The sequence below is a fragment of the Balaenoptera ricei genome, chromosome 20 (assembly GCF_028023285.1).
Source record: "Balaenoptera ricei isolate mBalRic1 chromosome 20, mBalRic1.hap2, whole genome shotgun sequence".
Lineage (NCBI taxonomy): Eukaryota > Metazoa > Chordata > Mammalia > Artiodactyla > Balaenopteridae > Balaenoptera > Balaenoptera ricei.
Window position 1 is genome coordinate 26,840,947 of NC_082658.1, and position 26,364 is coordinate 26,867,310.

The 26,364-nt window shown below is 42.3% G+C and overlaps 1 protein-coding gene and 1 long non-coding RNA gene across 2 annotated transcripts in view; one reads left to right on the forward strand and one right to left on the reverse strand.

Moving 5' to 3' along the window:
• LOC132354539 (leucine-rich repeat-containing protein 37A3-like) overlaps window positions 1-15,328 on the reverse strand; it is a 66,948-nt gene extending 51,620 nt beyond the window's left edge. Inside the window, 4 exon segments of the mRNA XM_059906419.1 lie at window positions 12,250-12,841; window positions 13,030-13,763; window positions 13,875-13,906; window positions 15,218-15,328. Coding sequence (XP_059762402.1) covers window positions 12,250-12,841; window positions 13,030-13,763; window positions 13,875-13,906; window positions 15,218-15,328 — 1,469 coding nt within the window.
• A 3,289-nt stretch (window positions 15,329-18,617) lies between these two features.
• LOC132355890 (uncharacterized) overlaps window positions 18,618-26,364 on the forward strand; it is a 129,250-nt gene continuing 121,503 nt past the window's right edge. Inside the window, exons 1-2 of the long non-coding RNA XR_009499716.1 lie at window positions 18,618-18,684; window positions 23,403-23,542. This is a non-coding gene — a long non-coding RNA (uncharacterized LOC132355890). The remainder of the gene's footprint in view (window positions 18,685-23,402; window positions 23,543-26,364) is intronic.

A 26,364-nucleotide genomic window follows, 5' to 3' on the forward strand; every position in this document is an offset into this window, starting at 1 on the left:
TCCATATGAGTTTTAGAATTAGCTTGTCAATTTCTATAGAAAAGCCTACTGGGATGTTGATCTATAAATCAATTTGGGGAGAATTGATATCTTAACAATATTGAATCTTCTGATCCATGAATACATTATATCTCTCCATTTATTTAGGTCTTCCTTAATTTCCCCCAGCAATATTTTACAGTTTTCAGTGTGCAAGTCCTTTTTTTTTCACACACACACACTGTATTTTATTTTTACAAGAGATAAATAGACTGACACCAAGCATTGTACATGGATGACCACAACAAAAGCAACAATGATTGCAATTACCAAACATGAAACACACTCATACTATGTCATAATATTGACATTCAGTCCAGTAGTCCTCCACTGTAACAGCTCCTTTACTTTGCAGTGAAAATTGATTTGTATATTCTTTGCCTCTGAGTCCTTGTGGGATTTTTTTTTTTTAATTCAGACAGAAAGTCACAAAAATTATACTCATCCTCATCAGTTCACTCAGTCCCATGTAATTAATTTTTTTTTCATCTTGATCTTTTGTTAGCACTTTTATGAGTTCATCAGTTTTTCATTAGAGTTCTGAAAATGCTTATTCATTCAGTTCAGCTGTACAGTCAGTTACCAGAAACCTGTACTTGTCAGAGTCTTTTCCATGACTTTCTTGAAGATGAAACCCTTTTATAGGAACATATTTGCAAAATCATCAGAGTACACCCAGAACTGTCTGTAAATGACAAAAGACTTAAAAATGACCACGGTTAAAGATTTGATGAAAGTTCATAATAATGCAGTTGACAAGAAAATTAGTTATTTCTGAGATATACATTTTAAAGTAATACCTAGGATTATTACTTATAACATTATACCAGAACATATAAGATTTTTAGAAATTTCATGTAATGTCTGAAACATTTATATTAACATATTTCCATACAAATACAAATATAAGATTTTTAGAAATTTCATGTAATGTCTGAAACATTTATATTAACATATTTCCATACAAATAGCCCAATGAAAGTTTAGTATTAGTTGTTTTGTTTGTTTTTTTATACTGCAGGTTCTTATTAGGCATCAATTGTATACACATCAGTGTATACATGTCAATCCCAATCGCCCAATTCAGCACACCACCATCCCCACCCCACCGCAGTTTTCCCCCCTTGGTGTCCATATGTCCATTCTCTACATCTGTGTCTCAACTTCTGCCCTGCAAACTGGCTCATCTGTACCATTTTTCTAGGTTCCACATACATGCATTAATATACGATATTTGTTTTTCTCTTTCTGACTTACTTCACTCTGTATGACAGTCTCTAGATCCATCCACGTCTCAACAAATGACTCAATTTCGTTCCTTTTTATGGCTGAGTAATATTCCATTGTATATATGTACCACAACTTCTTTATCCATTCGTCTGTTGATGGGCATTTAGGTTGCTTCCATGACCTGGCTATTGTAAATAGTGCTGCAATGAACATTCGGGTGCATGTGTCTTTTTGAATTACGGTTTTCTCTGGGTATATGCCCAGTAGTGGGATTGCTGTGTCATATGGTAATTCTATTTTTAGTTTTTTAAGGAACCTCCATATTGTTCTCCATAGTGGCTGTATCAATTTACATTCCCACCAACAGTGCAGGAGGGTTCCCTTTTTTTACAACTTTTGTCAGATTTATTCTAAGTATTTTATATGATTGATTTTATTATAAGTAGTATTTTAAAACTTTGATCTCTGCTTGTTTGTTGAGATATATTAATCTTTGTGTATGTTGATCTTGTACCCTGCAAACTTGATAAACTCATTTATTAGTTCCAGTAGCAATTTTGTAGATTCTGTCAGGTTTTCTACATAATCATGTTATCCGCAAATAAAGATAGTTTTACTTCTTCCTTTCCATTCTGAATATCTCTTTTCTTTTTGTTGCCCTATTGCAGTGACTAGAACTTTCAGTGCAATGCCAAATAGAAGTAATGAGAGCAGACATCCTTGCCTTTGTCACGATCCTGGAGAGAAAGTACTTTGTCCTTCACCATTAAATATGATGTTAGGTTTTTTTGTCGAAGTTATTTATCAAGTTGAGGAAGTCTCCTTCCATTCCTAGTGTACTGAGGGCTGTTTTTTTCTTTAATCAGGAATGGATGTTAGATTTTTTCATTCTTTTCCTGCATCCATTGCAATGATTATGTGATTTTTCTCTTCTTTTCTTAATTTCTTTATTTATTTTTGGCTGCATTGGGTCTTCATTGCTGCAAGCAGGCTTTCTCTAGCTGTGGCGAGCAAGGACTACTCTTCTTTGCAGTATACTGGCTCCTCATTGTGGTGGCTTCTCTTGTTGCAGAGCATGGGCTCTAGGTGCACGGGCTTCACTAATTGTGGCACATGAGCTCAGTAGTTGTGGCTCACAGGCTCTAGAGCACAGGCTCAGTAGTTGTGGTGCGTGGACTTAGTTGCTCCGTGGCATGTGGAATCTTCCCGGACCAGGGCTCAAAGCCATGTCCCCTGCACTGGCAGGTGGATTCTTAACCACTGCCCCACCAGAGATGTCCTGATTTTTCTTTTTTAGTGTACTAAGTTGGGTAAATTGATTTTTAAATATTAAACCAACCTTTCATTCTAGAGATAAACCCCACTTGGTCATTATGTATCATCTTTTTATATATTATTGGATTTGATATGCTAAAATTTTGTTAAGAATTTTTGCCTCTGTGTTCAAGAGAGATATTGGTCTATAGTTTTCTTGTAATGTCGTTGTCTAATCTTGATACAGTGAAAGTTGGCCTTATAAATAAGTTGGGAAGTATTCCCTTCTCTTCAACTTTCTGGTAGAGTTTGTGTACAATTGGCATTATTTTATTCCTTAAGTGTTTGGTAGAATTTATCACTTAAGCCACCTGGACTTGAAGTTTCTTTGTTGGAAGGTTTTAAACTGCACATCCAATTTCTTTAATATCTTTATTCTTGAATAAATTTTTTTTAAATGAATATTTTATTATCAATGTAAAGTAGAAAAACTGAATTCCAAATTATACATACTATACACAACTATGTAAACAAATAAGAAATACAGAGGAAAGACCTGTAGAAATACATTGAAATATTAATAATAGTTATCTTTGAGTGGTAAGACTTTGTCTTTTTTATTTCTGTGTATTATTTTAATATTGAGAATTTATACTTTTTTTAACATCTTTATTGGAATATAATTGCTTTACAATGGTGTGTAAGTTTCTGCTTTATAATAAAGTGAATCAGTTATACATATACATATATTCCCATAGGTCTTCCCTCTTGCATCTCCCTCCCTCCCACCCTCCCTATCTCACCCCTCTAGGTGGTCACAAAGCACCGAGCTGATCTCCCTGTGCTACACGGTTGCTTCCCACTAGCTATCTATTTTATGTTTGGGAGTGTATATATGTCCATGCCACTCTCTCACTTTGTCACCTCTTACCCTTCTCCCTCCCCATATCCTCAAGTCCATTCTCTAGTAGGTCTGTGTCTTTATTCCCGTCTTGCCACTAGGTTCCTCATGACCTTTTTTTTTTCCCCCTTAGATTCCATATATATGTGTTAGCATGCTGTATTGGTTTTTCTCTTTCTGACTTACTTCACTCTGTATGACAGACTCTAACTCCATCCACCTCACTACAAATAACTCCATTTCGCTTCTTTTTATGGCTGAGTAACATTCCATTGCATACATGTGCCACATCTTTTTATCCATTCATCCGATGATGGACATTTAGGTTGCATCCATGTCCTGGCTACTGTAAATAGAGCTGCAATGAACATTTTGGTACATGACACTTTTTGAATTATGGTTTTCTCAGGGTATATGCCCAGTAGTGGGATTGCTGGGTCATATGGTAGTTCTATTTGTAGCTTTTTAAGGAACCTCCATACTGTTCTCCATAGTGGCTGTATTAATTTACATTCCCACCAACAGTGCAAGAGTGTTCCCTTTTCTCCACACCCTCTCCAGCATTTATTGTCTCTAGATTTTTTGATGATGGCCATTCTGACTGATGTGAGATGATATCTCATTGTAGTTTTGATTTGCATTTCTCTAATGATTAATGATGTTGAGCATTCTTTCATGTGTTTGTTGGCAATCTGTATATCTTCTTTGGAGAAATGTCTATTTAGGTCTTCTGCCCATTTTTGGATTGGGTTGTTTGTTCTTTTGTTATTGAGCTGCATGAGCTGCCTGTAAATTTTGGATATTAATCTTCTGTCAGTTGCTTCATTTGCAAATATTTTCTCCCATTCTGAGGGTTGTCTTTTCGTCTTGTTTATTGTTTCCTTTGCTGTGCAACAGCTTTGAAGTTTCATTAGGTCCCATTTGTATATTTTTGTTTTTATTTCCATTTCTCTAGGAGCTGGGTCAAAAAGGATCTTGCTGTGATTTATGTCATAGAGTGTTCTGCCTATGTTTTCCTCTAAGAGTTTTATAGTGTCTGACCTCACATTTAGGTCTTTAATCCATTCTGAGTTTATTTTTTTGTATGGTGTTAGGGACTGTTCTAATTTCATACTTTTACATGTACCTGTCCAATTTTCCCAGCACCACTTATTGAAGAGGCTGTCTTTTCTCCACTGTATATGCTTGCCTCCTTTATCAAAGATAAGGTGACCATATGTGCACGAGTTTATCTCTGGGCTTTCTATCCTGTTCCATTGATCTATGTTTCTGTTTTTGTGCCAGTACCATACTGTCTTGATTACTGTAGCTTTGTAGTATAGTCTGAAGTCAGGGAGCCTGATTCCTCCAGCTCCATTTTTCGTTCTCAAGATTGCTTTGGCTATTCGGAGTCTTTTGTGTTTCCATACAAATTGTGAAATTTTTTGTTCTAGTTCTGTGAAAAATGCCAGTGGTAGTTTGATAGGGATTGCATTGAATTTGTAGATTGTTTTGGGTAGTAGAGTCATTTTCATTATGTTGATTCTTCCAATCCAAGAACATGGTATATCGCTCCATCTATTTGTATCATCTTTAATTTCTTTCTTCAGTGTCTTATAATTTTCCGCATACAGGTCTTTTGTCTCCTTAGGTAGGTTTATTCCTAGATATTTTATTCTTTTTGTTGCAATGGTAAATGGGAGTGTTTTCTTAATTTCACTTTCAGATTTTTCATCATTAATGTATAGGAATGCAAGAGATTTCTGTGCATTAATTTTGTATCCTGCTACTTTACCAAATTCATTGATTAGCTCTAGTAGTTTTCTGGTAGCATCTTTAGGATTCTCTATGGAGAGTATCATGTCATCTCCAAACAATGACAGCTTTACTTCTTCTTTTCCGATTTGGATTCCTTTTATTTCTTTTTCTTCTCTGATTGCTGTGGCTAACACTTCCAAAACTATGTTGAATAATAGTGGTGAGACTGGGCAACCTTGTCTTGTTCCTGATCTTAGTGGAAATGGTTTCAGTTGTTCACCATTGAGAATAATGTTGGCTGTGGGTTTGTCATATATAACCTTTATTATGTTGAGATAAGTTCCCTCTATGCCTACTTTCTAGAGGGTTTTTATCATAAATGGGTGTTGAATTTTGTCAAAAGTTTTCTCTGCAACTATTGAGATAATCATATAGTTTTTCTCCTTCAATTTGTTTATATGGTGTATCACGTTGATTGATTTGTATATATTGAAGAATCTTTGCATTCCTGAGATAAATCCCACTTGACCATGGTGTATGATCCTTTTAATGTGCTGTTGGATTCTGCTTGCTAGTATTTTGTTGAGGATTTTTGCATCTATGTTCATCAGTGATATTGGCCTGTAGTTTTCTTTCCTTGTGACATCTTTGTCTGGTTTTGGTATCAGGGTGATGGTGGCCTCGTAGAATGAGTTGAGGAGTGTTCCTTCCTCTGCAATATTTTGGAAGAGTTTGAGAAGGATAGGTGTTAGCTCTTCTCTAAATGTTTGATAGAATTCGCCAGTCAAGCCATCTGGTCCTGGGCTTTTGTTTGTTGGAAGATTTTTAATCACAGTTTCAATTTCAGTGCTTGTGATTGGTCTGTTCATATTTTCTATTTCTTCCTGGTTCAGTCTCGGAAGTTTGTGCATTTCTAAGAGATTGTCCATTACTTCTAGGTTGTCCATTGTATTGGCATAGAGTTGCTTGTAGTAATCTCTAATGATCGTTTGTATTTCTGCAGTGTCAGTGGTTACTTCTCCTTTTTCATTTCTAATTCTATTGATTTGAGTCTTCTCCCTTTTCTTCTTGATGAGTCTGGCTAATGGTTTATCAGTTTTGTTTATCTTCTCGAAGAACCAGCTTTTAGTTTGATTGATCTTTGCTATTGTTTTCTTCATTTCTTTATCATTTATTTCTGATTTGATATTTATGATTTCTGTCCTTCTGCTAACTTTGGGGTTTTTTGTTCTTCTTTCTCTAATTGCTTTAGGTGCAAGGTTAGGTTGTTTATTCGAGATGTTTCCTGTTGTTTGTTTTTGTTTTTTTTTTTAGAACATCAGTATCTGGCCAATTGTTTTGTTTGGTTTTTAATTTTTATTTATTTATTTATCTTATGGCTGTGTTGGGTTTTCACTTCTTTGCGAGGGCTTTCTGCAGTTGCAGGAAGCGGGGGCCACTCTTCATCGTGGTGCACGGGCCTCTCACTATCACGGACTCTCTTGTTGCAGAGCACAGGCTCCAGACGCGCAGGCTCAGTAATTGTGGCTCACGGGCCCAATTACTCTGTGCAATGTGGGATCCTCCCAGACTAGGGCTCCAACCTGTGTCCCCTGCATTGGCAGGCAGATTCTCAACCACTGTGCCAGCAGGGAAGCCCTGTTTCCTGTTTCTTAAAGTAGGATTGCATTGCTATAAACTTCCCTCTTAGAACTGCTTTTGCTGCATCCCATAGGTTTTAGGTCGTCGTGTCTCCATTGTCATTTGTTTCTATATATTTTTTGATTTCCCCTTTGATTTCTTCAGTGATCACTTCGTTATTAAGTAGTGTATTGTTTAGCCTCCATGTGTTTGTATTTGTTACAGATCTTTTCCTGTAATTGATATCTAGTCTCATAGCGTTGTTGTTGGAAAAGATATTTGACACGATTTCAATTTTATTAAATTTACCAAGGCTTGATTTGTGACCCAAGATATGATCTATCCTGGAGAATGTTACATGAGCACTTGAGAAAAATGTGTATTCTGTTGTTTTTGGGTGGAATGTCCTATAAATATCAGTTACGTCTATCTTTTTTAATGTATCATTTAAAGCTTGTGTTTCCTCATTTATTTTCATTTTGGATGATCTGTCCATTGGTGAAAGTGGGGTGTTAAAGTCCCCTACTATGATTGTGTTACTGTCGATTTCCCCTTTTATGGCTGTTAGTATTTGCCTTATGGATTGAGGTGCTCCTATGTTGGGTGCATAAATATTTACAATTGTTATATCCTCTTCTTGGATTGATCCCTTGATCATTATGTAGGGTCCTTCTTTGTCTCTTGTAATAGTCTTTATTTTAAAGTCTATTTTGTCTGATATGAGAATTGCTCCTCCAGCTTTCTTTTGATTTACATTTGCATGGAATATCTTTTTCCATCCTCTCACTTTCAGTCTGTATGTGTCCCTAGGTCTGAAGTGGGTCTCTTGTAGACAGCATATATACGGGTCTTGTTTTTGTATCCATTTGGCCAGTCTGTGTCTTTTGGTGGGAGCATTTAATCCATTTACATTTAAGGTAATTATTGATATGTATGTTCCTATTCCCATTTTCTTACATGTTTTGGGTTTGCTATTGTAGGTGTGTTCCTTCTCTTGTGTTTCTTGCCTAGAGAAGTTCCTTTAGCATTTATTGTAAAGCTGGTTTTGTGGTGCTGAACTCTCTCAGCTTTTGCTTGTCTGTAAGAGTTTTAATTTCTCCATCAAATCTGAATGAGATCCTTGCTGGGTAGAGTAATCTTGGTTGTAGGTTTTTCTCCTTCATAACTTTAAATATGTCCTGCCACTCCCTTCTGGCTTGCAGAGTTTCTGCTGTTAACCTTATGGGGATTCCCTTGTGTGTTATTTATTCTTTCTCCCTTGCTCTTTTAATATGTTTTCTTTATATTTATATTTAATTTTTGATAGTTTGATTAATATGTGTCTTGGCGTGTTTCTCCTTGGATTTATCGTGTATGGGACTCTCTGTGCTTCCAGGACTTGATTAACTATTTCCTTTCCCATATTAGGGAAGTTTTCAACTATAATCTCTTCAAGTATGTTCTCAGTACCTTTCTTTTTCTCTTCTTCTTCTGGGACCCCTATAATTCGAATGTTGGTGCGTTTACTGTTGTCTCAGAGGTCTCTGAGACTGTCCCCAGTTCTTTTCATTTTTTTTTCTTTATTCTGCTCTGCAGTAGTTATTTCCACTATTTTATCTTCCAGGTCACTTATCCGTTTTTCTGCCTCAGTTATTCTGCTATTGATCCCTTCTAGAGTATTTTTAATTTCATTTATTGTGTTGTTCATCCTTGCTTGTTTCCTCCTTAGTTCTTCTAGGTCCTTGTTAAATGTTTCTAGCATTTTGTCTATTCTATTTCCAAGATTTTCGATCATCTTTACTATCATTATTCTGAATTCTTTTTCAGGTAGACTGCCTATTTCCTCTTCATTTGTTAGGTCTGGTGTGCTTTTACCTTGCTCCTTCATCTGCTGTGTGTTTTTCTGTCTTCTCATTTTGCTTATCTTACTGTGTTTGGAGTCTCCTTTTCTCAGGCTGCAGGTTCATAGTTCCTGTTGTTTTTGACATCTGTCCGCAGTGGCTAAAGTTGGTTCAGTGTGTTGTGTAGGCTTTCTGGTGGAGGGGACTAGTGCCTGTGTTCTGGTGGATGAGGCTGGATCTTGTCTTTCTGGTGGGCAAGTCCACGTCTGGTGGTGTGTTTTGAGGTATCTGTGGCCTTATTATGATTTTAGGCAGCCTCTCTGCTAATGGATGGGTCTGTGTTCCTGTCTTGCTAGCTGTTTGGCATAGGGTGTCCAGCACTGTAGCTTGCTGGTCGTTGAGTGAAGCTGGGTCTTGGTGTTGTAAGGGAGATCTCTGGGAGGTTTTCACCGTTTGGTATTACGTGGAGCTGGGAGGTCTCTTGTGGACCAGTGTCCTGCAGTTGGCTCTCCCACCTCAGAGGCAGAGCCTTGATGCCTGGCTGGAGCACCAATAGCCTTTCATCCACATGGCTCAGAATAAAAGGGAGAAAAAATAGAAAGAAAGAAAGAAAGAAAGAGGATAAAATAAAATAAAATAAAGTAAGATAAAATAAAATAAAATTATTAAATTAAAAAATAATTATTAAGAAAAAAATTTTAAAAAAAGGACGGACAGAACCCTAGGACAAATGGTGAAAGCAAAGCTATACAGACAAAATCTCACACAGAAGCATACACATACACACTCACAAAAAGAGGAAAAGGGGGAAAAAATAATATATCTTGCTCCTAAAGTCCACCTCCTCATTATGGGATGATTCATTGTCTATTCAGGTATTCCACAGATGCAGGGTACATCACGTTGATTGTGGAGCTTTAATCCACTGCTTCTGAGGCTGCTGGGCGAAATTTCTCCTTTTCTTCTTTGTTCGCACAGCTCCCGGGGTTCAGCATTGGATTTGAACCCGCCTCTGAGTGTAGGTCGCCTGATGGCGTCTGTTCTTCGCTCAGACAGGATGGGGTTAAAGGAGCAGCTGCTTCGGTGGCTCTGGCTCACTCAGGACGGGAGGGAGGGAGGGGTATGGAGTGCGGGGCGAGCTTGGGGCGGCAGAGGCCGGCGTGATGTTGCACCAGCCTGAGGCCCTCAGTGCGTTCTCCTGGAGAAGTTGTCCCTGGATCACGGGACCCTGGCAATGGCGGGCTGCACAGGCTTCCAGGAGGGGAGGTGTGGAGAGTGACCTGTGCTCACACAGAGGTTTTTTGGTGGCTGCAGCAGCCTCTTTGGCATCTCATGCCCATCTCTGGGGTCCGCACTGATAGCCACGTCTCGCGCCTGTCTCTAGAGCTCCTTTAAGCAGCGCTCTTAATCCCCTCTCCTCGCGCACCAGGAAACAAAGAGGGAAGAAAAAGTCTCTTGCCTCTTCGGTCGGTCCAGACTTTTTCCCAGACTCCCTCCCAGCTAACTGTGGTGCACTAACCCCTTCAGGCTGTGTTCACACCGCCAACCCCAGTCATCTCCCTGGAATCCGACCTCTGAAGCCCGAGCCTCAGCTCCCAGCCCGCACCCACCCTGGCAGGTGAGCAGACAAGCCTCTCGGGCTGGTGAGTGCTGGTCGGCACTGCTCTCTGTGTGGGAATCTCTCCGCTTTGCCCTCCACACCCCTGTTGCTGCGTTCTCCTCCACGGCTCCGAAGCTTCCCCCCTCCGCCACCTGCAGTCTCCGCCCACAGAGGGGCATCCTAGTGTGTGGAAACCTTTCTTCCTTCACAGGCCCCTCCCACTGGTGCAGGTCCCATCCCTATTCTTTTGTCTCTGTTTTTTCTTTTTTCTTTTGACCTACCCAGGGACATGGCGAGTTTCTTGCCTTTTTGGAGGTCTGAGATCTTCTGCCAGCATTCAGTGGGTGTTCTATAGGAGCAGTTCCACGTGTAGATGTATTTCTGATGTATCTGTGGGGAGGAAGGTGATCTGCGCTTCTTATTCTTCTGCCATCTTCTCCTCTCTCTGCCACATCTTCTTTATCCATTCATCTGTCGATGGACACTTAGGTTGCTTCCATGTCCTGGCTATTGTAAATAGAGCTGAAATGAACATATTGGTACATGACTCTTTTTGAATTATGGTTTGCTCAGGGTATACGCCCAGTAGTGGGATTGCTGGGTCGTATGGTAGTTCTATTTGTGGTTGTTTAAGGAACCTCCATACTGTTCTCCATAGTGGCTGTATCAATTTACATTCCCACCAACAATGCAAGAGGGTGCCCTTTTCTCCACACCGTCTCCAGCATTTATTGTTTGTAGATTTTTTGATGATGGGCATTCTGACTGGTGTGAGATGATATTTCATTGTAGTTTTGATTTGCATTTCTATAATGATTAATGATGTTGAGCATTCTTTCATGTGTTTGTTGGCAATCTATATATCTCCTTTGGAGAAGTGTCTATTTAGGTCTTTGGCCCATTTTTGCATTGGGTTGTTTGTTTTTTTTTTGTTATTGAGCTGTGTGAGCTGCTTGTAAATTTTGGAGATTAATCCTTTGTCAGTTGCTTCATTTGCAAATATTTTCTCCCATTCTGAGGGTTGTCTTTTGGTCTTTTTTATGGTTTCCTTTGCTGTGCAAAAGCTTTTAAGTTTCATTAGGTCTCATTTGTTTATTTTTGTTTTTATTTCCATTTCTCTAGGAGGTGGGGCAAAAAGGATCTTGCTGTGATTTATGTCATAGAGTGTTCTGCCTACAAATTGAAGGAGAAAAACCATATGATCATCTCAATAGATTCAAAGAAAGCTTTTGACAAATTTCAACACCCATTTACGATAAAAACCCTGCAGAAAGTAGGCATAGAGGGAACTTTCCTCAACATAATAAAGGCCATATATGACAAACCCACAGCCAACATTGTCCTCAATGGTGAACAACTGAAACCATTTCCACTAAGATCAGGAACAAGACAAGGTTGCCCAGTCTCACCACTATTATTCAACATAGTTTTGGAAGTGTTAGCCACAGCAATCAGAGAAGAAAAAGAAATAAAAGGAATCCAAATCGGAAAAGAAGAAGTAAAGCTGTCATTGTTTGCAGATGACATGATACTCTACATAGAGAATCCTTAAGATTAGAGTCATTGGGAGATTTAGGAGTCATAGGAGTCATCCTATGCAATGATGACTACCATAATCCCCATTTTACAGATGAGGAAATTGAGTCATAAAGCTAATAAATGACAGACCTGGGTTCAAACCCAGGTAGTCTGGCTCCAGAATCTCTACTCTTAACCACTTTGCTGTATTACCACCAATGAGATGGGGAGAGGGACATTTTGCTGTAAAGAAGATGTAATAAAGATGGGAGAAGAGTAGATGTTAAGAAATTAAATAATGGGGTAAAAAATGGAGAAGGAAAAAATAAGGGCAATTAAAAGTAAAAGACTGGAGGAGAGGGAAAAATAGTAAGAAGGAGAATGAAGATAAGGAATCATGGACAAACAAAAGGTGGAAACAGAAAGTCAGTCTATGTGGATTGGGAGATAAGGAGGACCCAGGAAGACCTGAAGAAAGGCTGCCATGTCAGGCAGGATGCAGAGAACAAATGAGGAAAGGCGATTCTTACATGATGGTGAAGGCGCCATTGTAGGTGTTAGACTCTGGCTCATGCACTCTGTGGAGCTTTCTCTTTGGGCTGAGAACAACACACGACAGTGTCTCATTTTTGCAGCTACAGAGCTCACATATGCTGATGTTTGTGGTGGCATTCTGTTCTGGCTGCTTCTTTTCTGGGGTATATTTTACATCAGGAATACCTGTGGATACTGAATACTGAGTCAAAGGAAAAAGTACTGTCTCAGATGGCCTTGGTTGCTGAGATATGTTAACTGCTAAGTCCACAGGTGGAACTGTGTCTTGAGTCAGGTGTAGTTGTGCAAGTGTCACCTCAGGGTGTTTTGGAGGGGGAGCTGTAGTCTGCCGTAGGGATGTAGAATGTCCAACCTCCATAGTGGGTTCTGGAGTTGTGGTTTGCTCTAGGTCCACATGATGAACGGTGACACTGGATGATGTTGAATGCTGACCTTGATCCTTACTTGGGGTTGGAACTGTCACCTCCTGCTGGAATGGAGATTGAACTACAACCTCCTGAGGTGCCTCTGGAGGCTGAGGTGGGGTCTCCTGCATGACTGGAGAATGTACAGTCTCCATATTGGATCCTACAGTAACGGTAAGTTCCACATCCATAGGTTGAATTGTGACTTGAGTCAGCCTTGGCTGTGCAAGTATCACCTCAGGGTATTTGGAGGGGGAGCTGTAGTCTGCTGCTGAGCTGTAGAATGTTCAGACTCTGTAGTAGGTTCTGGAGTTGTGGTAAGCTCCAGCTCCAAAGGTTTAACTGTGATACTGGGTGATGTTGGATGTTCAGCATGATCCTGATCTGGTGCTGGAACTGTCACCTCGGGATACAATGGAGATTGAGCTACAACTTCCTTAATGAGCTCTGGAGGCTGAGCTTGGGTCTGCTGCATGGTTGGAGAAGGTTCAACCTCCATACTGGATTCCAGAGTTAACATAAGTAAGAGGTTCAAAGGTTGAACTGTGACCTCAGTCAAGGTTGGATGCTGAGCCTGAACTTGCTCTGGATTTGGAAGTGTCACCTCGGGGTATGTTGGAGGGACTATAGTCTCCTGCAGGGGTGTGGAATGTTCAGCCTCCATAGTAGGTTCTGGAGTTGTGGTAAGCCCCTGGTCTAAAGGTTGAACTGTGACACTGGGTGATGTTGGAGGCTCAGTGTGATCCTGATCTTGTGTTGGAAAAATTGGGTTCTGATATACTGGAGGCTGAGCTACAAAAACCTCCTTAGGTGGTTATGGAGGCTGGGTTAAGGTCTCCTGCATGGTTGGAGAAGGTTCATCCTCCTTAGTGGGTTCTGGCCTTATGGTCAATTGAAGGTCCAAAGGTTGAACTGTGACCTCAGTCAAGGTTGGATGCTGAGCCTGAACTTGCTCTGGATTTGGAAATGTCACCTCGGGGTATGTTGGAGGAACTGCAGTCTGCTGCAGGACTGCGGAATGTTCAGCCTCCGTTGTAGGTTCTGGAGCTGTGGGAAGCCCCTGGTCCAAATGTTGAACTGTGACACTGGGCAAGTTTGAATGCTGAGCTTGATCCTGTCCTAGTGTTGCAACTGGCATCTCATAATGCACTCGAGTTTGTGCTACAACCTCCTTAGGTGGCGCTGGAGGCTAAGACGGGGCCTCCTGCTGGGCTGGAGAAGTTTCTGTCTCTTTCAGGGGTTCCAGAGGTAGGTCTGGGAACTCCTGTTGGACTGGAGAAGATTCCATATTCTCAGGGGGCTGTAGAAGCTGAGGAAGGGTCCCTTGAGGGATTGAAAATAGTTCCACCTTTGCAGGGAGCTCTGATGACTGAGCCTGAAGCTCTTGCTGTGTGGGAGAAGGTACCACCTCCTTCGGGGGCTCAGGAGATATAGCTGAGCCCCCCTGTGGAACTGGAGACTGAGCTGGGGCCTCCGCCTGGACTAAAGAAAGCTCTATCCCTCCAGGGGGATCTGGAGTCTGAGTAGGGTCCTCCTGCTGCACTGGAGGATGTTCAACCTCTTTAGTGGGCTTTAGAATTAAAGCAACTGCCAGATCCACGTGTTTACCTGTGATATTAGGCAACACTGGATGTTCAACTTCACCTGGACCTAGAGGTGAGAATGTCACTTCATTATGTACTGAAGGTTGAGCTGCACCATCTGTAGAGGCCCCTGGAGGCTGAGTTGGGTGCTGATGCTGGACTGGAGAAGGTCCAACCCACTCAGTGGGCTTTGGATGCTGAGTTGAGCTCTCCTGCTGCCTTGGAGAAGGTTCAGTTTCCTCAGGAAGCTCTTCAGGTTGAGTTGGGGCTCCCTGCTGAACTGGAGAAGGTTCAACATTTTCAAAGGGGGTTGGATGCTGATTTGAAAACTCTTGTTGGACTGACAAAGGTTCCAACTGCTCAGGGGACACTGTAGACTGAGCTGAGGTTTCTTGTTGGGGTGGGGAAGTTTCAACCTCATTAGTGAACGCTGCAGTTAAGGTAAGTGCAAGATCCACAGGTTGAACAGTGACATCGGGCCGCTGCAGAAGCTGAGCTTGATCCTGACCTAGAGGAGAAACTGTTATTACATGATGCTCTGGAGAGAAAACTACAGTCACATTAGAGAGCTCTGGAGACTGGGTTGGAGAGGAGTCAACCTCACCAGGAGACTGTGGAGGCTGAGCTGTGGCTTCCTGCTGAGGTGGAGAAGGTACAAGCTCAGGAGCCTGTGCATGCTGATCTGGAGTCTCCTGCTGGGTTGTGGCAGGTATAACTTCTTCTCCAGGATGCTCTGGATACTGAGCTGGGGTCTCCTCTTGTACTGAAGGTTTATTATGTGTACCGGCGTCTGGAGATTGGGCTGGTGCATCCTGTTGAACTGGTAAAGGTTCAACCTCCTCAGGTGGCTGTGAAGGCAGCGTGGGGGCCTCATGCTGGGTTGTAGAAAATTCTGCATTAGTAAGGGGCACTGAGGGCTGAGCTGAAGGCTTGTGCTGATTTGGAGAAGGTCCCACCTCTGGAGTGGGTTCTTTTGTTATGGTAAGCTCCACATCTGCAGGTTTGACAGCGACACTGGATAAGTTTGAATGCTGAGCGTGATGGTGACTTGGAGGTGAAACTGTCATTTCATGATGCTCTGGAGGTTGAGCTGGCTGTTCCTGTTGAGTTGCAGAAGGTTCCACCTCCCCTCAAGAAGGCTCTGGAGGCTGAGCTGATTGCTCCTGCAGGGTTGCAGAAGGTTCTGTCTCCGCTGGAGTCAGAGCTGGGATCTCCTGCTGGGTTGGAGAAGATGCTGCCTCATTAGGGGGCTCTGGAGACTGAGCTGAGGCTTTCTCCTGGGTTGCAGAACTTTCAGCTTCTCCAAAAGACTCTGAAAGCTGAGCTGGGGTCTCCTGCTGGGTTGCTGGCTTCACCTCCTCAGGAGGCTCTGTAGGCTCAGAAGGCTGAGTCGGTTGTTCCTGTTCACTTGGAGAAGGCTCAGCTTCCACAAGAGGCTCTGGAGGCTGACCTGTGGGCTTCTGCTGGGTTGGAGAAGGTTCAACTTCCCCAGGGGGCTCAGAAGGTGGAGCTGATTGCTCCCGCTCACGTGAAGGCTCAACCTCTCCAGGAGGCTCTGGAGGCTTAGCTGAGGTCTCTTGTTGGATTGGAGAAGATTCTGTCTCCTCAAGATGCTCAAGAGGTGGAGCCAGGGCCTCCTGCTGAGCTGTAAGAAATTCAGCTTCCGGAGTGGGCTCTGGAGTGATGCTAAGTTCCAAATCCAGAGGTTGAAGTGTCACACTGGGCAAGTTTGAATGAGCGTGATGCTGAACGCCAGGTAGAGATGCTACCTCAGCACTCACTGGAATTTGAAGTACATACTCAGTAGGGAACTCTGGAGCCTGAGTTGGGGCCTCTTGATGGAGTAGAGAAGGTTCAACCTCCTCAGGGAGCTCTGGAGGCTGAGATGGGGCCTGCTGCTTGACAGGAGAAGGTTCAACCTCCTCGAGGCTCTCTGGAGGCTGAGATAGGGCCTCCTGCTGGAGCGGCGGAGGTTCAACCTCTTCAGGGCTCTTTGGAGGCTGAGATGGGTTCTCCTGCTGGACTGGAGAAGGTTCAACCTCTTTAGTGACCTGTGGAGTTATGGTAAGTGCCAGATCCAGAGGTTTAACAGTGACATGGTACAAATTTGACTGCTGAGCTTCATTTACCCCATGATATGCTACTGGTTGAACTACAACCTCCTTAAGTGTCTCCAAAGGCTGGGCTAGGGCCTCCTGAGGACTTGAAGTTTCTAGTTCCTCAGGGGCCTCTGAAGGCTGAGATGGAGCCTCCTGCTGAAGTGGAGGTGGCTCTACCTCTTCAGCGGGCTCTGGAGGCTGAGCCCGGGCCTCTGCCTGGGGTGAAAAAGATTCAACCTCCTCAGGGGTCTGTGGATGCTGAGCAGGGGCCTCGTGCTGGGGTAAAGATTCAGCCTCCTCAGTGCGCTCTGGATGACGAGTGTGGGCCTCCTGCTGGGATGGAGAAATTTCAGCTTCCTCAGGGGGCTCTGGAGGTTCATTTGGGCTCCCTAGAGAATCTGTAGGTAGGCTGTCCTCAGGATAAAAGGCATGCATACTGGGATCTAAATAATCACCCTGCAACTGTTGTTCTAGACCCTGAGTTTTTTTTGAAATTGGCCTGTAGTTTCAACAACTTTGGCAAGCCATCGATGCTGAACTAGATCTTTCTTCAGGCTTGGGGGTGAAACAAGAAACTTCATTGGTTTTGAGCTCTTACTACCTAGAGGTGGAACAAGTATTTCAAATGATTGGTGACCTGCAGCCTGATGTAGACCTATGTTTTTCGTCTTATATTTGCATTGAGAAGGCAGAACCAAGGCCTGATTCTGATTCCAATCCAGCACTGGAACTTCCTCTGGGAGCTTTTGATGTTGGGTTTGCTTGTTATTCAGATCCTGATGTGGAACACCAAACTGATCTGGCCCTGTAGGCAGCTCTCCAACCGAATCCGTGTCCGCGTATGGAACCTCAGTCTCAGTCAACTCCTGATGAGGCGGGGCCAACATCTGGACTGGAGACGAGGACGTCAAGTAATTAAAGCCCCCGGCTACTGCCAGGGGTGTAAGGGCATGGGGCAATTTAGGAGGGGGGTCTGAGGCGTATGAAGACCAAGCCTCGGTCAGGCGCGCAGGGTTGGGGGTCACCTGGACGGGGTCCAGGGCCCACTCCGGAGGCTGAACTGCCTGGACTAGAAACCACAGTTGTTGCCACGTGAGGAAGAGCCTTGGCAACCAAAGGCGCAGCCGGGACATAACACGCGGCGGCTCCCAGGCGCAGTGACCCAGGCCACTGAGGAGCCAGAGCCACATCCTGCGTCTGAGCTGAACTGCTATGCCAGCGCCGATGCTAGAGCTCACATTAGCAACTGCATGCCCCTCCCCCATCTAACGTCCAACCCATTATTTACGACATCTTTAGTTCTGCCACCTTTATTAGGTTCGTGCGGAGATCCAATCCACGCCACCAGAGTGGGCCTTTTTCCCAGAGACCCCAGGGCGCCAGCCATCCTTCCCCTTGCAAAGGCGACAATTACCTCCTGCTGGGCCCTCTTCCCAAGCACTCCCTGCCCTCCCTGGCCCCAAACAATGAGGCAGGATTTGGGCTGCAGACCCGAGTGGCCCCAAACTCCAGCAGCCCAGGGGTGGAGGGGGGTTTGGGAGGATGCTGAGCTTCCCAAGGAAACCACAAGACCTGGCATTCTGGGAAATTCAAAAGTGCTAGTCCAGTTCTGGCAGTCTGAACTCTTCCTCCTCAAAGCTGAAGTCTGAGAGACATTCTTCCTCCCTTTGGCCACACGGCTGACAAGAAAAGTAGCTGACCTGCAAAATGAGCACCAGTTATGGTGGCGGGAGGGGAACACACCTTACAATTATTGTAAAATGTTGCGTATATATGTCCATGCCACTCTCTCACTTTGTCACAGCAGCTCGGTGGTTTGTGACCACCTAGAGGGGTGGGATACGGAGGGTGGGAAGGAGGGAGACGCAAGAGGGAAGAGATATGGGAACATATGTATATGTATAACTGATTTACTTTGTTATAAAGCAGAAACTAACACACCAGTGTAAAGCAATTATACTTCAATAAAGATGTTAAAAAATAAAAATAAAATAAAAAAGTAGAAATAAAATGGTGCCATTTCCTCCAAACTCTCAGTATTCACGTCTCATTATTAATTCACCACTCTATTATTAGGGGTTACCACTGAATCAGTGATGACTCCAGAACTTCTGTAGGAAGGGTTTGGGGCAGGTGAGCAATTCATTCTGGGAAAGAGAGTCTAAAACCAAGTGAACGGCCCTTTACATTAGCATGGAAAACTTCCCCCATCCTACCTTGTCTCAACAGAGCCATTAATCTAGAAAAAACTACAGTGTCGCTTTTCAGAGGTCTACCCTGTGTTCAAACATGGAGAAGACACTTAGAATGTTAAAGTCAGCATGGTAAGTAATTTTCTTCAAATACTGTAACTAGCTCCCAGTTTACTTTCTTCACAGTCCTTTTCATAATCTATTTAATTTTAGTCCTTTTTAATTGTCTGGTACACCTTTAACACCTAAACTCCAAGAGAGAATGAGCTTCATCTTATTTCCAGTGCCTAGCACATAATGGTTTCTAAATGGAACTGATTCCAAGATTGGCCTCATTTAGGAATGAATCTGTTGTTGTAATCAGGTTTCCGAAATCTTTAGTATCAATATGGAATCCTTTCCTCTCACATTTCACAGGAAGCTAGACTTCTTAAAGCCCAAACATGGATACGTTTGAAGTTTCCTTGACTGATTTACATTGAATTAAAATAATTATTTTGTACAGGAAAAACTTTCAAAATTTTTACATTTTTCAGAACATAACCACCTTTTCTTTCTCTACTTTCTTCCCTTCAAAACAAACTTTGCAACATTGGGGTGAGTTAAATAATCAGAAATCTAGCCCCAAATTAAGCTCTCAATGACATGAAACACATTTTTGCTCCTTTTTTAATAAAAATCCTATATGCAGTACATTAATGTTTTCTTTTAGAAATTACGTTGACAACTTAATCCCTAATTCGAGGCATCCATATAATTGATTTACAGAAAGGTTCTTTGGCAAAATATTTAACACAAGATATATATGAGATGCTGAGACCTGGGTAATATGCCTTACTTGAAAGGCGTGAATACTTTTTAAACACTGTAGCATAATCACACTTAAGGCCATAGTTACTTTGTTCCCAAATCCCTGCAATTCTATTTGAGGGGAGTTCTAAAAAGCCTGTGTCTTCTCCTGTGTCCACAACTGTAGACGTACAGTGATGGCCCTTAATCCTGCTCTCCAAACTTCAAATAAGGGGCCAGAGACAAGGCTCGGGACTTGGAAAAGTCCTAGAAATTCCCTGCCTCAAAAGCAGTTTCAGAGTTTCATATTTTCCTAAGGATGACAGAGCTGAGTAGACATGCCAAAGTCTTCCAAATCCTGCTGGTTGTTTTGGATTACGACTACACTGGCTGTGTACCCCTTGAGTTTTTATCTCCACATACTTGAATTAAATCCTGTAGTTCCTCTTCGGTTCTAGCATCTGTGACCTCTTCACAGGGTCTATATGCCACAGCTATTTTACCACTTTCTGAAATAAAGTTAACAAGGATCAGTTCAGAAGTTTTCTTGTTCTAAAACTTCCTGTATACAATGGTAGCACCCAATAATTAGACATTCTTTTGATTTCTAAAAGCAGAAAATGAGAGCACTTTCAAGCTAGAAGTGCCCTCATCTGACACTTCAGTCTTTATCCTAATTATTTGTGAAAAAGTATATAAGAAGTATCAACTTTGGTTCAAAAACCTTTATGATCTTAGAAATAAGAACTAAGGAATAATGACATAGAAATTAAAAGCTGTGGAAACAAAAGTGTTCAATCACAATACAATTAAAGAGGAAGGCATTAGGTGGGGGTCAAAGTGAGTTCAAACCTGGGATAGATACCACTGGACTATAATAGATACTTCATATCAGAAGCAAGGCAAGTGCCTACTCCTTGGGACCAATTCTACCAGATACAATGAACAAAGCTTTGGAGACAGAGACAGAGAGAGCATTTCAACACTCTACTGGCAGAAACTGGCCCATGTACCTTTTGGACAATACAGCTTTCCTCAAGGCAAGCTAGAGCCACCAGACTTTTTGGTTTAAGGAGTTTTGAGGACATATAAGCAATACCTTTGCATATTAGGGACAAACAACCCAGACATTTAGTTTGGTTCTTAAAGGTTGTTACCCAGAGTTGACAGCTGATGGAGATTCTGCCTGATGACCAGGGAAGTCAAACTTCACTGGAAAGACTGCCCAGGCTGGAAGGCCAAGACCAAGCCACGGTCAACTCTTGCAAGCAAATAAGGTCTCTGACAACTTAGCTAGGATTCCTCAGTCTCTAAGCCTGCAGGGCTGTGAAGCAGAGGAGCAATTCTGTTCCGGGAATCTACTAATCATAAAGTTTCCTTTGGGCACAGCATGTGACATTGTCACCGCTGTATAACTCGATAGGGAACACAATCAACGCTATTCAGTAACATGAACACTTTCCACAGCTTTTAATTCCTGTGTCATTATTCCTTAGTTCTTATTTCTAAGATCATAAAGGTTTTTGAACCAAAGTTGACACTTCTTATATATTTTTTCACAAATAATTATGATAAAAACTGAAGTGTCAGATGAGGGAACTTCTAGGCTTCTAGGCTCACAAAAACGTAGCCGATTATTATATAAGAATCATATTCACCCAATATATCAGAAATGAAAACTGAAATTAAATGAATTCCAAAAACATAATCTAATAAACTCTTCAACAAGAAAACAACAATGATAATAATAATAGTCAATATATTTTGTCTGCTTACTATGTTTCAGGCATAGTTCTAAGATTTTGACATTCATCATCTCATTTCCTCTTACAATATCCCCCATTAGGTGATAAGCTGAATTACTAACCCTATTTGCAGATAAAGAAATTGCAGCTTAGAGATATTAAATACCTTCAAATGTCTCTGGCTAGGAAAACCTAAACTTGCAACAACAACAACAAAAAAATCTGAGCGACAAAGGTAGGACTCAAACACAGGTGTCCAAGGCTTATAATCACTACACTATTCTGTATGATAAGCAAGCAATTGAGGAAGAACTGGATCAAACACTTTCTGTATGAACTGAGGCAAGTCATTCTACATCTAAACACTGGGGACGATCATAGTTGCTGTCGTTTTTCTCATAAATGCCACAAAGAGCATATTTAAGACTGCTGCTGTGAAAGCATCTGGTGAATGAAAGAATATGTAATGTTTTAGATAACCATTATTTTCATCCAATTAACTTTTCAAATAAGTTGATTTGCTCACTGAAACTGAAGCACTTCAAGGACAGTCAAAAAGGTCTTTCCTAAAACCACAATCAGCAGTTTCTGGAATGCATCTGTCATAGCCTTCTGAATAGCAAGCTTCTGGGTTACCTTCCTTTTCATAAGGAATGATAATGATCCTAAATCCAACCAAAACAGATGAATTTGAAATGCCTATCTGAATAACTGATTTCTAGGTTATGTGTTTAAAATTAAACATGCATCTGTCATTCTTAGATCATTATCTTTGTGATTAAGGGCAGGCACAACACTGGGCTATGGTTGAATGTCTCTGTTGTAGGTATACCCTGGCATGGCACACTTTTACTGCTCAGATCTATTCTGGAAGTTCCTAAAATACTAACTAGACGGGAAATGCAAACCAAGAACGTGGCACAAATCTCATATTACTCACAGATTTCAAATGGACAAGCTGAGGCTACACTGCTACAGACCCTGCTCTCCTGTGCGTAAAGGGCTGGATTCATACAGTGAGATAGACTTGGTGGTAGTGCAGATGATCTGGCCTCTCCTCAACCATCACCCACTCAGGTGGATGGTGGAGCCTCCTCCACTCCATTCGCGAACAGCCCTGCCTCTGACTTAAAACCCTAAGCTCAAGTGCCATGGATTCTAGGAAAAAACTCAGTACCAATGGAAATCCCCTTTCTAGGCATCTACATTTGCTTTTTCCGCTCAGGCCCTTCTATAGGAGGCAAAGGACTAAACATTTACACAAGAGTTTATTGTACTGAACCCCGACTGATACAAATACCTCCTGGGTTTGCTCTAAGAATTCAGGGAGGTCATGAGAGGACTAAGCAGCAGGGCCTGGCATGGGATTAGTTTATTCAGCACTTAATAAACATTGTTATCATCATCATTGCTGTCACCATTATTCCATTCCAAATGTGTGTCCATCTTGGCCCTTGGGATGCAGCTGAAAATGATAGACAGGCTTAATTCTCCAAAAGATCTTATGATCCAGAGGACTTAAAATGAGATTCATTTTTATGGTTGATTTTTAATGATCAATGATAGTTCTTTTAAAATAGTACTCTATTGCTTTTTTCGGAAAAATTAAAAGCTGGTCAACCAACACCACCAGTTCCCTCATTTTAATTTTTTTATATCTATGAATACCAAAGCCTGGGAATCTCTGTTCTAGAAGGCATCCCCAGTCCCCTGACATGATAGCCTTGTTCTCAGAGGCTAGGCCTCACGGCTCTGGGAGCAGACCCTGAGCTTCGTGAACCAGGAGAGCATAACTCCTTCTTCTATTACTCGCCCTTGACCCAGTGACTGGCAGGACCTGGTCTCAGGGAAGCAGGATGAATGAATGAACAACGAGGTGCCTTGCCTGACACTGTTTTCCTGGCCCTGCATCTAGGCCAGTATTTTTCAACCATGCCTGGCATTAGAATCATCTGGGAGCTTTAAAAAATTCTGATGCCCAGGATTCAACTCCAGAGGTCATGATTTAATTAGTCTGGGGTGTACTCCTGACCTTTGTATTTTTTAAAGTCCCTTTGATCCCCTGTCATTGGCCTTAATAATCACTTCCTGCAGGACTCAATGCTATAACGATTAGCTACACGTATGTACAGCTACTAGAATGAATTGCTGTGGTCCCAGTCATTGGCCGAGAGGCAGCAACATCAACCAGTTTAAGTTTAGTCTTCCTTTTTTGCCTTTCCCACCCTTGGAGGGGCAGGAATCACAAGGTGTTGGGTGAAGACCCAGTGACCCAATGAGTTCACAGAGGTTCCTCTTTTCTCCCTTTATTTCCAGGACCTGCCTCTTGGGCTTCACTGAAGCTGTCCCCCTGGCACTTGCCAAAAAGCTTGGTTCATTCTGACTTGTTGGGAGTGGCGCGAGTGAAATCCTTGGGAAAGACAGCCTCTGTGCAATCCCCTGCTCTTCAAGAACAGGTAGACATGTTGCTATTATTGTTTAAAAAATGTTTATTGCTGGAGCCCTTCATGTGTTCCTAATGTAGAGAGAGGAGTTCTGCATATTTCCATTTTGCTTCAGCAGGAGTCTCGGGTTATGGGAGCTGACTCCTTCCTGTCCCAGGCAGCTTGGTGGCAGCAGATGGAATCAACTCCAGTCACTGTAGTCAAGGTTTCACACCTGGGCTGGGGAATCAGAGATGGAAAAGAGCCAGGTCCTGCCTTCCAAGTGTTCACAGCGTAGTCCAACAGGGCAATAATTACAGGGCAGCAAAGGTAACTGCAAACCCAGAAGCATTAACAGGGCAAAGGCAGATGGTGGGGAGAACCGACTCACTCTTTCCAGGTTGAGTAACACTGGAGTCTTCAATGGAGAATGGACATTTGCCAAGTGGAGAAGGAGGGGAAGGGCATGCCTGACAGAGGGTACAGTATTGGCAAAAGCACAGAAGCAGGTTGTGGGGCACACAGGGGGAGGGACAGCAGCAGAAGTCAGAAAAGGCCAGGTTGTGAAGGTCTGCCCAGCCAGGCTCAGGAACTGGAATTTGGTTCTGGGGGTATGAGAAGCCATGAAGTGTTTTTTAAAAGAATTAAAAAAACTTTTTATTGAAATATAGTTGATTTACAGTGTTGTGTTAGTTTCAGGTGTACAGCAAAGTGATTCAGTTATATATATATATATATATATATATATATTCTTTTTTAGATTCCTTCTAAAAAATATTATTTATTTATTTGGCTGCACTGGATATTCGTTGCATCATGTGGGATCTTTAGTTGCTGCATGCGAGCTCTTAGTTGCGGCATGTGGGATCTTCTAGTTCCCTGACCAGGCATTGAACCTGGGCCCCCTGCATTGGGGGTCTTAGCCACTGGACCACCAAGGAAGTCCCTAGATTTTTTTCCATTATAGGTTATTACAAGATATTGAGTATAGTTCCCTGTGCTATACAGTAGGTCCTTGTTGTTTATCTATTTTATATATAGTAGTGTGTTAGTCCCAAACTCCTAATTTATCCCCCACCCCCCTTCCCCTTTGGTACCATAAGTTTGTTTTTGAGTCTGTGAGTCTATTTCTGTTTTGCAAATAAATTCATTTGTATCATTTTTTTAGATTCCACATATAAGTGATATCATATAATATTTGTCTTTGTCTGACTTACTTCACTTAGTATGATAATCTCTAGGTCCATCCATGCCAAATGGCATTATTTCATTCTTCTTTTATGGCTGACTAATATTCCATTGTGTATACATACCACATCTTCTTTATCCATTCATCTGATGATGGACACTTAGGTTGTTTCCATGTCTTGGCTATTGTAAATAGAGCTGCTATGAACATTGGGGTGCATGTATCTTTTTGAATTATGGTTTTCTCCAGATATGTGCCGAAGATTGGGATCACTGGGTCATGTGGTAAGTCTATTTTTAGTTGTCTGAGGACCCTCCATACTGTTCTCCACAGTGGCTGCACCAATTTACATCCCCACCAACAGTGCAGGAGACTCCTTTTTTGCCATGGAGGGTTTTAAGCAAGGCAATAAATTACTAGGATTTGCCTTGTGGTGGGATTCCAGGCAGGACCGGCATGGCAGAGGGCACAGGTGTGGATTCAGATGGTTCAGAGTCTGGGACTTCCCTGGTGGTCCAGTGGTTAAGACTCCTGGCTTCCATTGCAGGGGGAGTGGGTTCAATCCCTGTTTGGGGAAGATCCTGAATGCCTCACAGTGGGGCAAAAAAAAAAAAAAAAAAAAGTAGGTCAGATGGCCCAGATTCTTTTTTTTTTTTTTTTTTTAACATTTTTATTGGAGTATAATTGCTTTACAATGTTATGTTAGTTTCTGCTTTGGCCCAGATTCTTATCCCAGCTGTGCTGCGTGAATGACCAACTATCCTTGGACTTGTCTCACTTCTTTGACCCTCATTGTCTTATAAAATGTGTATGATGATAAGTTATAATACTGTCCCAAGACTGTCCAGAGGCACAGATAGAGCAGGGGATATAAAGGAAATGTGAGAAATTGTGCTTGAGCAATTGTGCCTATTTTTGGTGCTGGGGTACAGGGTTTAGAATCCTTCTAAGTGCCAGAAAGGAAGAGGGGAAATATGAAGGAGGCTGGCTGTGCTCAGCGTGGCAGCAGATGTGAGGCTTTCTAACCCCCTGTAAAATCTGTGCTTCCCTCCACCCCTCTCTTGCAAGGCTTCTGTGCCCACTGTAGGTGGCTTGTCTAGGGTATTTTCCAGGCAGAGTCCACTTCTAGGGGACACATTGACTCCTCAGACTAACTGGACATTTCTCTTTCCTTCCCAGAGAGGGATGGGGGATAGGCAGTCTGCTCTTGGGAGCTACCAATGATGTGACTGCCTGTCCTGGTGCGAGGGAGATGTAAAAGTGACATGCATGTGCCCCGAAGAACTTCATGGCTCCAAGGACACTCAGGCCAAAATCAAGGGAAGTTAAGAAATATAGCCAGGCTTCTCGCTGAGGTCAGTGGTTTAGATTGTCACAAATGGGTTAGGGTAGGGTGGGTATGCCTAGTGGGCAGCTCTAAGGATTGGGTAGGAGGGGTGACCACCATCTCAGTCACTTGTCCCTGCACGAGGCACTTAAGACTTTCTTCATTTCAAATTCCTGTCCTGCCACATACTTGCTGTGTGACCTTAGGAAAGTCCCACAACCTTTCTGGGCTTTATTTTCTTCATTTGCAAATGGAGGTTTTGAGATCCTTTATAGGTCTAAATTTTTGTGATATTAATAACTACGCCTAATAATTGGAAATAAAATTGGACTTTGGTAA